Source organism: Harpegnathos saltator, unplaced genomic scaffold (assembly GCF_003227715.2).
Source record: "Harpegnathos saltator strain DR-91 unplaced genomic scaffold, Hsal_v8.6 scaffold810, whole genome shotgun sequence".
In the NCBI taxonomy this organism is placed as follows: Eukaryota; Metazoa; Arthropoda; class Insecta; order Hymenoptera; family Formicidae; genus Harpegnathos; species Harpegnathos saltator.
In genome coordinates this window covers 899,325-914,051 of record NW_020230661.1, presented here as the reverse complement: position 1 = coordinate 914,051, position 14,727 = coordinate 899,325, and the positions used below count along the sequence as shown (strand labels likewise).

The 14,727-nt window shown below is 43.9% G+C and overlaps 1 protein-coding gene across 10 annotated transcripts; it reads left to right on the top strand.

Annotated features, from left to right (window-relative positions):
• Nucleotides 1–2,686: 2,686 nt before the first annotated feature.
• On the top strand, nt 2,687–14,396 carry Nrg (Neuroglian). 10 transcript variants are annotated; one of them, XM_025306912.1, is made up of 14 exons: nt 2,687–3,130; nt 4,281–4,358; nt 4,495–4,518; nt 5,270–5,402; nt 6,365–7,777; nt 8,400–8,860; nt 9,359–9,715; nt 10,110–10,368; nt 10,474–10,794; nt 10,977–11,196; nt 11,667–11,823; nt 11,913–12,185; nt 12,694–12,786; nt 13,060–14,396. In XM_025306912.1, the coding sequence occupies exons 2-13, from the start codon at nt 4,304–4,306 to the stop codon at nt 12,783–12,785; spliced, it is 3,765 nt and encodes a 1,254-aa protein (XP_025162697.1). In that variant the 5' UTR covers nt 2,687–3,130; nt 4,281–4,303; the 3' UTR covers nt 12,786; nt 13,060–14,396. The 10 variants fall into 10 exon arrangements, with proteins under 10 accessions (XP_025162697.1, XP_025162693.1, XP_011153567.1 ...); XM_025306908.1 differs by lacking the exon at nt 12,694–12,786; XM_011155265.3 differs by lacking the exon at nt 4,495–4,518 and having other exon boundaries at nt 2,688–3,130.
• The last annotated feature ends 331 nt before the right edge of the window (nt 14,397–14,727 follow it).

The following is a 14,727-nucleotide window of genomic DNA, read 5'->3' as shown; positions in this document are numbered from 1 at the left end:
GAGAAATCGAGGCGGAGACAGGAATCTCGAAAACGAGCGTGCATCGTATTTTAACACAGGTGCTAGGCAAACGAAATGTGGCGGCGCGGTGGGTACCGCACTTCTTGTCAGCCGAACAAAAAGCAACACGAACAAAAAGAACGGCTCCGCCACCCAGCTTGTAGTCCTGATCTGAGTCCACCTGACTTCGATCTCTTTCCCAAGATGAAGGAACCCCTTCGGGGGGTGCGTTTTCCGACGCTGGAAGTGCTCCGAAGAGAAATGACCCGACAGATTCGGATGCTCAATAAGAACGGGACGCTGAACGGAATTCAAGCACTTCCGCGCCGCTGGCAAGCGTGCATTGATAAAGGAGGAGATTATATTGAAAGCCTGTAATCACTTGTATCTTCTTCAATAAATATTTTTTTAGTTAGAGCCAACTGTGCATTACTTTTGGGACAATCCTCGTATAAACCAAAGCTCGGCAAAGTTTACAACTTTCGACCGATTTTCGGAAGCTACGCCTTCTATCTCCTCTTACCACGCGGCGAATCCAGCAACTGACGGTCACGGCCAGGGCGTGCAAACTCTAAAGCGTCGTCTACAATGGCAGTAAGCAGTAAGAAGAAAGCGTGAACAGTAAGAAATGAACCAACCACAGTTGATTATTTTTGTCATAATCGACTGTGATTGGTTTATTTCTTACTACTTATGCTTACTTCTTACTGCCATTGTAGACGACGCTTGAGAGATAGTAATCGCTGTCGTTCAAGTTAGGATCGTCTACAATAGAGTCGTAAAGTCATAGAATACGGTCGTAGAGTCGTAGCAATGGTCGACTGAAAAGTTATTTTCGATCACAAAACGCTTATAAGCACAGTCGCTTGAATTGGTTCCAATCCAACGACTATTCCAATCAGCGACTATTGTATCGACTTGAGCTACAATAGACCAATCAGAGGAAAGATTTTATATATCATGCTATGGGAGCATTCAGTACTACAACCGCTCACTGAGCGTTAAATGAGCTCTTGCATCTGATTGGTATATATTTTAAAATCTAAAGGTATATACCAATCAGATGCAAGAGCTCACTTAGCGCTCAGTGAGCGGTTGTAGTACTGAATGCATCCTATGTAAACAACATGGGAAAATGATATCGGTGTGTGGACGGCACTTATTTATTCATTTTTGATAAAGTCACCTTCACAAATTTCATCAGTATCACAAGGATCAATGATAAAGAAATTATCAGCAAAATCGCCTATTTGCAATAAAAATTTTATTAATATTTCTGAAGGCAAGTGATTGATAAATTACTATTTTCCACAGAAAACTTAATCATTAATTACATTCTTAACACTTCTAAATAAATTTCAGATAGCGAGAATATTGATTCAGCAAATAAACATAACCTCAAAGTGCCTAAAACAGATATTAGAAAAAGAAAGAATATAAGTCTTGATGTGAGTTCTCTAATTATGGAATCATCACAGACTTTACTGCACAGACTGTTACTGCAGCCTGTTCAGCTTTGCCAGCATTGCTGAACAGTACAACTTCCACGCCAGATACAGAAGAAGAGAAAAATATGGTGACAGTCTTATTACATGGAATAAAACGTGTACCTATGCAACAAAGAATAAAATGTTTTGTCAAGCTGTTGGAAATATTAGAATCATTTCAGCATGAGTGAATAATTATATAGTCATTGCTGATAGAAAATATTAAAAATATAATTGTCCTATTATAGCATATATTATAGTGTAGTTGAATTCTATATGCAATATTGTCAGCAATCAGCAGAGAAAGTTATGTAAATGTTATAAAATTGATCTGATTGGTATATATTTTTAAATTCAATCAAGATTAAAAGCATACCATCAATCAGATTCACGTATTTTTACACAGTTGCAAAACTTTCTTCTCTATATTCTCTATGTAACAGTTGTACTGTTAAAAGAAGAAACTCAATATGAATATTAAAAGTAATACTTTTGTGGAACATACAGTTTAATCATGAAACAATAGTCTTGCTTTGTGGTATCAACAGATTTTCATAAGATATATCATCTTATATATCTCCTTTTTATATATCTTTTTATATATCTCCTTTTTCTAAAGAGAGGTCTGACAATATGGCACAAATAATCATATTAGACAGGTGTCATTCGTATCATACTAAAAAATTTTTCATGATTTGTCTCATATGTCTCTTTGAATTGTTTATTGAAATATCTTAAATAATCTCTGCTTTTATTTATAGGTCTTATCCACCATTTTCTTTGTCTTTTTCGTTTTAGATATAAATATATCGATATTAAATTCAAATGGTAAGCATTTAATAACAAAGAAATACTACAAATTGCACGGAATTCCATTATATTTCTATTTCAATAACACACATAAACACAATCGATCATTCGTATTATCGTACGGGCAATATCCTGCTCTCTGATTGGTTTACACTCCGATCCAGAGACTAATTGAACTTTGTACAAGCATCGCCATAGGACCCAGCTCACGACTTTACGACTTTACAACCCCATTGTAGACATAGCATTAGAGTGTAGAAATTTGACAGATAGTATACTTTAATGAGTGGTTCACTTTACATGCATACCGATTCAAATCGATTTTCTGAAATCGATTCTTTATGAACCGATTTTTTAAAGATAAGTTTTTTTTCTTCGTGATTCGAATCGATCTTTAAATCGATCTGTTTGAAAAAAAATCGGCATCCCTATCTCTGCCTGTATCATGGATTGACCTGTTAGGAGCCAAAGCCTCCGATAGATGGCGCCACCGCGGCTCCTTGCGCACGGTTTCCACCGCGACTCCCATCTATCGCAGTCTCTCTTGGACATCGACTGTAGGTGATAGTGGCACTACCGCGAGAGTGTACTACAAAATACTCTCGACACTCCGTATGCGACATTCACACTCGCATGCATACACACACACACACACACACAAACACAGCGCACATTTCATACGCATCGCACACTCAACGGCGCGATACCGTAGCAGTACCGTACGGCGGCTAGTCGCGTTTTCGAGTCGGTGGTTTTCGCAATTTTTCGATGATGCCCTGGTGATAACGATACTTCCTCACGACACTGCAACGAGTCGCCGCACGTCCAGATCGGTAAGTAGGCGATCGACGATGTATACGCGTCGTCCACGCCCAATGGCAGATCGGTATCGCGTGGAGAGGTCGACACAAAGTGACGACGACGACAGGCATAGACTCATCGGCGACGCGGCGAAGTGACGACGGCTTCTCGGCGATCAATGCGGCCACTCGACGGGTGTGCCTGCCGTTTCGTCGTCCTGCCTCTTCGTCGCTAGCGTAAATCGCGCGCTGACTCGCGTCTTCCCGGAGGGACGCGCGCGTCGTCGCCTTCGCCGTGACGAATTTCGCCTCGCCCCGCCTCCGCGCGCGCGCGAGCGAGCGAGTGAGCGACGGTTTCCCGGTGGGACTCCGCCGCTCGTGAGAAGCCGCGAAGGACAGGCGGCCGGTGAGGTCATCGCAAGTGAGACAACGTAATCGCCGAACGAGCACGTTCGACACGCGCGCGACGAAGGATCGAACTCTTCTATTGTCGTCTTCCTCGAGCGCGATTTGCGAGCCGCGAGTCGCCGGAGTCAGCGGGGGTCGCGGTAGCTCATCGCGCGAATTACACGGCCGTAAGCGTGATATTATAATACATCGTCGTATTAGGCCGCCTAGTTTCTTCGCTTCCGTCTACGTGACAGTGCACACGCCCATTTCTCGCGTCTCCATTAGCAACCACCTTGTCTTCGCTCCTGGACGCTCGGTTCCGGCGGATTTGAAAAATTCCTCATAATTGGGTCAACTTCGATTTCGGAAGCAGGGCCGAGCGGAGCTTTACGAGCGCACGCGCGCGTTACGTCTCAGCATGTGCGTGTTCTGTGTGTGCATATGCGTGTGTGTGTATGTGTGTGCAATTTTATGTTTACCGCAACGGCTGAGACGCGATATAGGGTGCACGACCGCCGAGCGATGCAAATTTAATTAAACCGAGAGGTAACGCCGCGCGAGATGAAAGCTTCTCTCCTCGCGTCCCGCGAGCCGTCGCACTGCGTATATTCACGTCGCGACGCGGAGAATTTGGGATTATTGGTTTTACGGGAATTGGCGGGATTTGCTAATTGGAGCGGGACGGTGGGGGGCTGTCGTCGCGTCGAAGCGAAGTGATTGCACGCGATTGGCGAGGTGTCCGCTTGCAGGTGATCTTTGTTCATTTTCATAACGGAGAATATTTTGCTTCCAGATTTTTCCAGATACAGAGCGAACATGAGGCTTGCCGTGTGCATTCTTTCTACACTGATACTTCAGGCGTCGGCTATAAGTAAGTATGAGAATGCCTCGTTTGTCCCTTTGTTCACTTTCGAATCTCTAATATGCGAAACGGTCTTTGTACTGTGCCATGAATTATATGATAGATCCAGCCATTAAACTTGTACCTTCTGATTTTCCAATTATAGTACATGTCCCGGATATTATAGAAGGTGAAGGAGACACTACTGAACTTGTTATTAGTAACTCTGCTTTGTGTCACAAGTAAAACTCGCAGTCTTACGCAAGATTTTCTTGAATATGTTCTGTTTCTGTCAAAGAGACACCATGTTTTTCCGTACAATCACATTTCTCCATGTACATATATGTATCCGATTATATATGTGTACTTTTGTATCTACCTGTATGTTTACACACGCATATTTGTGTACAAATGACACTTGGTCTCGCTAAAACATATATACGCAAAACTCTACAAAATTATTCCCGGGCAGCTTTTATTGCTTCATTAAGCGCGATTTGGAAAACGCTACAAACTGTAGGAACGTCTCTCCATTAGATCCACCACACTTTACTCTCATCAGTCAATTACCTATATGTGTACTTATACTTGTATCTTGAAGAACATTGACCTTTCTCCGACACATGTGCGATTTTATTTTCTTCATGTTACTTTAACGGCCAGTTAAATAATTCACAAGTTGGATTTTTGAAAGTTAGTTCGTGGTAGAATCATTAAAATTCGCTGTTTAGTCGAGACTCAAAATGTTCAGAAAGATCGTTCAGATAATCCATCACCCGAGCGGGTTCATCACACCGAGCAGTTTGTAAATACATGTCTCGCCGTTTTTCTCTCCTTTCACGCTATATCTATATGTCTTTTTTACTAGTCTGTTTTACTTCAACTTCGACCCGACGCTTGCGCAGTATCGCCGTAGATCTAACAGATTGCTTGTTTATTAGTTCAATCGCCGCCACGGATATCCAAACAGCCACCGACCGATGAGCAATTGTTCCAAGTGAGCCAAAAGAAGATCAACGAGAATGACAAGCCATTCCTGATCGAGTGCGAGGCGGAGGGCGAACCAGCTCCGAAGTATGTAATCTCTCTTCCCGCCTCTGCTTTATCTTCCACCTCGTGAAAACCAAACAGAAGTCGCCCGACCTTTTACTTCATCTCATTCTTTATCTCATTCATGTTCACTCTGCGTTTACGTCACTCTGTACAATGTGTAATTTCCCGATACCGTCGGACAATGTTCGCCCACCAAGCGAGCGGGGAAACAGTTATCACATGAATACGTTCTGATCCGTTGAAGAGCGGGAAACGTGCTTCGCGACATTTCATTCATAAAGTTTCCCTGCACTTGTATGCAGTCTCTTTCTCGTGCAGCCTAGAGACGCAGCTGTTCTTAATTAGAAGGATGACATCATAGCCTTAGAATGTATGAAATAATCATCGCTGCTGCAGATGCCTAACTTATGCGAATACTTGACGCTGCGGACGAGAGCAGTTTCTTATAAGTCGGATGAATTCGGCAGGCGAAACATTCGTCGAATGAATCGGAGAATTCAAATTGTCGGATTTTTCGACCGCAACGACTTTCTGTCTTTCTTTTTAGTTCTACGATATTTCCTGAATTGGCATTCCTTGACATTCCGCACGAAGCATAGGGAGACATTCGAGTTATTCAATTTTGAGTGACGACATTCATACAAAGTAAATTTCCTGCCCTAATCTAATCTTTCGCTCCGAGGAATTTAGAAATTGTCGAAACGTGTTTTATCATAGATTATCTAAGATTACGACAAAAATCGATTAGGACATTCGTTCTACGAATTAGGAATTCACTGTAGGTTTGAATTAAACATTCACTCTTGCGTTTCCGAGCGGCAAATACCCTTCACTGTCGCTGAATTCTCACTCGTTCTAAATGGGGTTCATTCGGAGAAATGCAGTGTCTCGAAGCATGTCTCGTTACGGCTAAGAATACAACTGCTAAGAATACGTCAGTACTCCGATCGGGACCCATATAAATGGAATGTCGCATTCAACAGGTACAGCTGGATTAAAAATGGCAAGATCTTCGAATGGCCGGCGTACGATGATCGCATCTCTCAGCAGCCCGGTAGAGGCACTCTAGTGATCGCGAGGCCGGAAGACGGCGACCTGGGACAGTACCAATGCTTCGCCGAGAACGAATGGGGTATCGCCACGTCGAACTCGGTGTTTGTGCGGAAGGCTGAATTGAATTCGTTCAAGGACGAGAATCCGATAACCTTAAACGCGAATGAAGGCTCTCCGTTCAAGCTCACCTGCCAACCGCCTGATGGCTGGCCTAAGCCGAACGTTTACTGGCTGATTCAAGATAATAGCGGTGGCATCAAGTCGATCAACAATTCGCGCATGACCTTGGACCCGGAGGGGAATCTGTGGTTCAGCAATGTGACGAGGAACGACGCTTCCGACGATTTCTACTATGCCTGTGCTGCCACTTCTGTGTTCAGAAACGAATATAAGTTAGGCAACAAGGTATTGTTGAACGTGATCTCGACAGGCTCCTCCGCCAGCCAGAACAAATACCCGCCCGAGAGGCAGTACGTCTCCAGGAAGAATGAGGTCGCCCTGCGCGGCAAGAAGGTCGAGCTGTTTTGCATATTTGGCGGCACGCCGTTGCCGCAGACCATCTGGAGCAAAGGCGGCGACCTGATCAATTCGAATGATCGAATCTCTCAAGGCAACTACGGCAAGTCGCTGGTCATCAAACATGTCACCTTCGAGGACCAGGGCACGTACACCTGCGAGGCGTCAAACGGAGTCGGCACGGCTCAGTCATACTCCATCAGCCTGCAGGTGATGGCGGTGCCTTACTTCACCGTCGAGCCAGAGATCGTGAACGCCGCAGAGGACGAGACCGCGGTGATCAGATGCGAGGCCAGCGGAGTGCCCGTTCCGGAGCTCAAGTGGATCCACAACGGCAAGCCGTTGAAGGCTGAATCGAACAGCAGGATGAAGCTTACGGCGAATTCCATCATCATCGAGAAGCTGGTCAAAAATGATACGGGTAATTACGGCTGTAACGCCACCAATTCGCTGGGATACGTCTACAAGGATGTGTACATAAACGTGTTGGCACTCGACCCGGAGATCACACAACCACCCACGGACTTGAACACGGTCGACGGGAAAACCATACAGATCACGTGTCGCGTCTTCGGAGCGCCCAAACCGGAGATCAAGTGGATCAAAAACGGCCAGGAGCTGACTGGTGGCCGTTATAAGACTCTGGAGACGGGAGACTTGCAGATCGAAGGTGTGACGTTTCTGGATGCTGGCACTTACACCTGCCATGCCTCCAACAAATTGGGCCAAGTGGACGCGTCCGCCAGTTTGGTGGTCAAGGAGCACACGAGAATCACCGACGAGCCGGAGGATTACGAAGTTGCCGCGGGATCTACCGCGACGTTCAGGTAACATGTTCTGAAGGAAGCTAAAGTGCGTTTCGCGGACGATGCAATTAGGTTTGCTATTTTTCAATCGCACACATTCGCTTCTGAATGTTAACGTGAAACTACCACGTTGACAGATCACTGCTTTGACACATTGCTTCCGCTTCTTTGGGCAATCGATAAATAAGAAATCAATAATGCGTGCAGTCAGAAAATCTTAGTAACCTAATTACACCGCGCGCTGAGGCTATTCTGCCGCATACTAGATTAGGTATTGGCGAGATTAAGGATTGGAGCTTGATTAATTGGGATCAGATGAGTCAACATCACAATTAGTCGACTCGTCGAGTTTTAATCTGTAATCCAATCCTCAATCCCCAATATTTGGTCTGGTAGAGACTTTATAGAAACACAGGAGATGGGTAGTTAAATAAATACGTTTGAGGGACTTCAGTGCCTTGGTTTTGTAAGAAGCTATAAGAGTTAGATCCACACACAAGAACCTTGCAGGGGCAGATAAAGAATTATAAAGTAAGAATAACAATGAGAATGAAACTGAGAAAGGAGAAAAATACAAGGAAACAAGAAAGAGGGAGATTTCTGTTTCCGTCTCGATTAACATTCCATTTTTACCGTCGCGCAGGTGTAATGCCGTCACGGACTCCAGCCTAACCCTGACTATAGATTGGTACAGCAACGGCCAGGAGATAGAATTCGAGATGGAGCCGAGGTTCGTGCGCAGCACCGATTACTCCTTGATGATCACGAAGACGATCGAACTGGACTCTGGTGTCTACACGTGCGTCGCGCGCACTGAGCTAGACGAGGCGAGGGCGCAAGCGACTCTTATCGTTCAGGATGTGCCTAATGCGCCAAGATTGATCGACGTCCGGTGCGGCTTTAAGACGGCGTCGGTTCAGTGGATGCCCATGGGAGACAACAGGTCTCCTATCTTGCGTTACACCATCCAACATAACACCAGTTTTACGCCCGACACTTGGGAGATATCCAAAGATAATGTGGCGGCCACCGTCCAAAACGATGACGTGGCTATGTCACCTTGGGCTAATTACACGTTCCGTGTTCTTGCGTGGAATAAAATAGGTGAGGTTTGTCGCTTTTAGATATCAGAGTCGGTCTGTCAGGGAAGAAGTTACGTTTCGCTTGATATTTCGTACATGAAATAGGAGATGTCAATTCCAAGGTTGCATCGATCGATGCAATCGGACGAAGGAAATTCTAACGATTAAGGGTGATTCTCATCAAATTCCAATTAAACTAATCGACGACCAGTTAGCCGAATTGCCAACAGCAATTTCTGGCTGTGCGTGACTTGTCGCTCAACAATAATGAAAAAGTGAATAATTCTGCGTATCTTTGCAGGATAAAGCGAATAGCGCTTGGCTCGATATCGATTTTAAATATAGGCTGTAAAATGAGAAACAAGAAAATGTTCTTACCGATATTAGCAGGATTCTGTTTATTTCCCACGTTGACAACTCGCCGGCTGAGTCCGATTGTCGATTAGTTTAATTTGACGGGAATCAGCGTAAAACGAGTCGTCACAAACCAATGATGCATTGCTGTTTCTCTTCTCGACAGGCACGTCCCTACCGTCACCGCACAGCGAGGTTTGCACCACCTCCCCGGATGTACCCTATAGAAACCCCGATAACGTGATAGGCAAGGGTACAACGCCCCAAAATTTGGTCATCAGTTGGACGACTATGTCGCAGATAGAGCACAACGCCCCCCGATTTATGTACAGAGTATATTACAAGAGAGACATACCGGGCGAAAGGTGGACTATACAAGATGTAAACGACTGGAGGAAGAACAATCTACAGGTGGACAATCAGCCTACTTATCAGAGATACAAGATCAAGGTCGGCGCGATCAACGAACGGGGGGAGAGTAAAGCCATGCCCGTTGAAGTCATCGGGTATTCCGGAGAAGACGGTAATCCTCGTTAATTAACTTGTAATTTCCCAACACATTGTGATTTGCTGACATAGTGTTGCAATAACTTTCGTCTCCGGCCTATTTTATTCTACTGAAAAGAGTGTCAGAATAGGACTGAAACGGACAATAAAAATCGATCAGTATCCTGACTCTAACGGATATATATTGTATTGATTGAATTTCGTTTCTGATTGCACTACAGTAGCTATGCATGGGTTCTCACATTGGCCTTTCTTTCTTCCATCGTGATTGCGGATGATTTCTTTTTTCGTTAATTCGACGCTTCGTTAGCGACTAGGAGAATATTAATGTTATAGGACTAATTAGGATATCATATTCGCTGTCCGAATATCATTGACTCTGCTCGTAAGTTGTCAAATCTCGATTTCAGTTCCCTTACAAGCGCCCGGTAACTTCACGTTAAACCAAGTGAAGTCGAGTACAACTGCCCTGCTGTCGTGGAGTCCGGTGTCGGAGGAGTCGGTGAGGGGCGAGCTGCAAGGGTACAAGATCCAAACATGGACGGAGAAGGAAGGTGAGAAAGGCATGCGCGAGATTGACATTCGCGGTGGAAACAAGACACACGCGGAGGTCAGCAAATTCATCCCGTACAGCAAGAATTTCGTGAGAATACTCGCTTACAACGGCAGGTAATGGAATTTCCCACATACATGCGCATCTCTATCGCTCATACTTCACAGCAGTTCTCGCAACCAGATCTGTAATGACAATCAACCAATTTACTCGGTGCACAGATACAATGGTCCCGCGTCTGAACTTTTAACCTTCGATACACCGGAGGGGGTGCCAGGAACGGTGCTCAGTTTAGAAGCGTTCCCGATGGGATCGAGCGCCCTGTTCCTGGTCTGGTCGCGGCCCGCGGAACCGAATGGTGTTTTGACCGGATATAGGATTTATTATCAAGTCGTGAACGGCACGAAGTTGGAAACCTTACTCGAGAGAAAGCCGCAGATTACAGACTCGGATGCCATAAACGCCAAGTTGGCCGCGTTAGCGCCCGATACGAAGTATCGCGTTCACATACGCGCGACAACCAAGATGGGTCAAGGCAACGAGTGAGTATTAATCACAGATACGAAGTCAGTGGACGCGTGTTGGTAGAATTTATAAAATGTTACCAGTGTAACCATCACGCGTTATTCTAACCCTTGCAATACTGCTGGCTTGGGCTATAATCGCGCAGGCTTCCGCTGGAGTTAACGTCGATTACTTACGGGATTGATTGATACGCTTGCAGTTATTTCATCGAACAAAAGACACGCACGTCTCAACGACCCGACGTACCGCAGTTCACGTGGGAGACTGTACCGGTAGAAAATGGCTACTCGAATGTGAGGATCATTTGGCTACCGAATCTCAACGGCAATCCAGGAAGTCATTTCTTCGTCAAGTATAATCTCAAGGGTGAAACGATAGCTTTGTTGACGGATCCCGAGTTCCAGTCCAACACCATTGAGGTATGCACGCAGTAGTAATAGCATCAACAATAACAATAATAGTAATAGTAGCGATAATATTGCATCATAGGAGAAATCAGTCGCTACCATACAGTGCCTTACTCGCTCGTTGAAAACTTGAAAAATAATAATAATAATAATAATAGTAGTAAAATAAATCCCACACACATGTTACAATTTTAGGTCTATTCATTTTCGAAGAACTTCTGAACTAGTGCAATAAGAGTAAAAGAAAGAGAGAGTATACTTGTTTTGCTTGTAACCTATTGCAGTTTAATTTAGAAGTTTTTCGAAAACGGATGGATTTTTTATCCTCCTGTCAAGATTTAAATTATCTCCTAACATTCAGTAATGATTATAACTTTCCGTTTCTATTGACTATTTGCCACACCAAAGCTTTCGATATCTTTCTTTGAAAGATTTTGGGTATTTTTCAACAAAAACCTGATTTGTAACCTTCATTTGTACAGGTTTGCGGTCTCCAGAGCGGTGAAGTCTATGTGATGTCGGTCGTTGCTGTGGACGGCGATTACTTGACTGAAAGTGCCCCTCAAGAGGTCGAGACTAGTAGCGAAGGACCCATCATACAACCGAAAGAAAATGTCGCAACAGCCGGATGGTTCATAGGTAACGATACAATAGGACTCTCCTCTTCGTGAAGTGTTTTTGCATCGTGTTTCGACAACGTACATGACGAAATATTGATGTTCTCGCAGGAATGATGCTGGCGATTGCCATCCTCCTTTTGGTGCTGATAGTCGTTTGCGTAATCAAACGGAACAGAGGTGGTAAATACGCGGTGCACGAGCGCGAGTTGGCTGCAGGACGCGGCGATTACCCCGACGAGGGTGGATTTCACGAGTACTCGCAACCGTTAGACACCAAATCGGCCGGCGGACGTGCGTCTTTGGCATCGTCTTCTCATCAGGACGGTAAACATCCTGAATCCGATACCGACTCTATGGCAGAGTACGGCGAAGGTGACACAGGTTGGTAACGCGCAGAATTTTTACATGACGTAGCAGGATTATAGAGATTTAATATCTCTGTTTAATACTTCTGCACGAGTTTCGATCGTCTGATATTATGAAAATTGATTGCATTTCTGTGTGCGTTATTATGAGGTAATTAAGATGGTTCTTAGAGTATATGCCACAGAAACAATATTACTGCAGTACAGGCAAATGCACACTGAATCTTCTCACACAGACACTTAGACAAAAATAAGCATGAAATGGCGAATTTCCTGTTTCATGTTCAACCACGCAGCAGTTATTGCCACGTTTATTGAAATGTTTCTCGTACGAGTCTGTGCGAGTGCTTCTTCTGTTTCTTTCCTTTTCACATGACGCACTTGCAGCTGCAGTTAAGCATAAGTAATTGCGCTAGTTACGTGCTGATTTAAGTGACCTTTAAAACTTTACGTTTTACCTTACGTTCGATATGTTGTATATTATGTTATTTATTTTATTTGCTTTGTCGCTTGACACGATACAGAAGGCATGAACGAAGACGGTTCTTTCATTGGTCAGTATGGCCGACATCGTAAGCCGGAACCAAATTCACAAGCGTTTACCACTTTAGTCTAAGGTAAGTTCCATGAGAACACGCACATAAATTGTTACACCCACGCCCATTGAAGCAGAATTAAACATCGACCTTCGCACAAAAATAAGATTATTTCTTACATATGTGTCACAAAGTTGTATGCTAATCGCTTTATTTCACTGTCTCTACATATTATTTGCGATATTAATGTAACGTGACACCCAGATTTTCATGTTCCAACTCCTGATTGTGTGGAGAGCCTGTCGTTGAGGCGAGAACCGCGCACAGCAACTCAGCACGACCGTTTTATTTCAGGACGCTTCACGGAAGACGGTTCTTTCATCGGACAATACGGACCTAAAGGTAGACCAGAGGAAACGCCACCCATTCCAACTGGTACTATGGCCACGTACGTGTAACCTCTGCAACTATCTTAATCAAGCCGCATAAAGAAAGACAAAAGAACGAAAGAAAAACGTTTTCTCTTTACGGTCGAGGATTCCAGTCCTCGGCTATTGCAGCAGCTCTGCTATGCACCTTGCGCTGGGCGCAATGTCCAACACTATACTGCCAATTAGACTTCGGTTTTGGGTTTTATAATTTTCATAGAAATCGCGATTATCTTATCGCACTTACCTTGTCAGGATGCGAGATGCTTCCTGACGTGATGTCTAGATGACGACTTTTCATTTGCATTTTCAAGATGTCGCAAACATTCCAAATTTTTTTTTCTCTCTTTTTATGTAACCGGTTTCCCTCTGTGAAACGCGTAAATGAGGAGGAGCTCATTACGTGGGGAATCAGCTTGCGTTACGATGATTGCAGTTGTCCGATTCGGCAATTGATGACGAGTGCTTATATGCATCACAAGTATATCTCTATTTGAATTATAAAACCCAAGAACTATAGGTGTTTCATAGCGTGCAAGCTATTTATGGAAAAATAGTACCGTAGAAACTATTCTAGCATTGACCGTAATATTTGAAGAACAGAGCCAGGTTGAGTTAGACACTTCGATCAGTGGTAAGGTATACGCGTTGCAGTCGTGTTATTTGAACTCGCGCGCAATTGTGAAATACTTTTAAGACTGCGTGTGGTACCGACGTTTTACGACATACCGACTGGAAACTCCTTCATCATTTATCTACGTAAATATCCGTTTTTATCGTTTATCGTTAATCCTTCGCACTCCAAGTGTCGACCTGGCTGGTATAGAGCGATTTTGGCATTCTACTGCACGTATGCCGACTCAGTAGCAAGCGAAATGTTGCCGAGTTGGCGAAATGCCAAGCGGTAACAATCAAATTATGCGCTAAACTCGAAGAAATTTATTATTATTATATTTATTATTATTATAACTGACTGTTGATAAACGCATTCTTTCCACTCGCAGTTCGGCAATAAACTGTTTACGAGTAAACTCTGTCGACGTCGCGCGCAAAAATCGACGGAGCGCGAAGGGTTAAGGGACTGCTGGGTGAATATGCGAATTTTATAACGAATATATGGAAATTATCTGATGAAATTCTAAGCAAAAGGACGCACGATAAATAGTGATATAGAATGATTGACACGTTAGTTACATGCAATCTTAAACAAAAAAGGAAAAAGAAAAAAAAACGGGAGATATGTGGCAGAAGCAATGTAAAAGATAGTGTCGCAATCTGGCTTCGACTGAATTTAACTTTAATCTTCTAATGGACGGTTATTCTAAGGACGTTTAGCCGCGCAATCAATTTTTACTCTGCCGTGAAAGGGCCAAATCTAAACGAACGAATAATTATCTACGATTATCACGCACTTACACCTTCATTATTAACAAACATACACGTACATGTATGTGCGCGCGTGTACGCACGAATAGGGATATTCGAATGATAATATAACGAATGGAGTAATATTAAAAAAAGACGATTGTATATGCACCATGATAAGTAACAAAGATCACAAGGCCTCTATAAGTAATTGTTGCTTTTGTATGTA

Excerpts from the sequence above, each read along its gene's own strand:
- Nrg (XM_025306908.1), top strand. The coding sequence starts at position 4,304 with ATGAGGCTTGCCGTGTGCATTCTTTCTACACTGATACTTCAGGCGTCG. Across the intron at positions 9,716-10,109 it reads CGGGTATTCCGGAGAAGACG|TTCCCTTACAAGCGCCCGGT; the intron begins GTAATCCTCGTT and ends TCTCGATTTCAG. Across the intron at positions 12,186-13,059 it reads GTACGGCGAAGGTGACACAG|GACGCTTCACGGAAGACGGT; the intron begins GTTGGTAACGCG and ends GTTTTATTTCAG.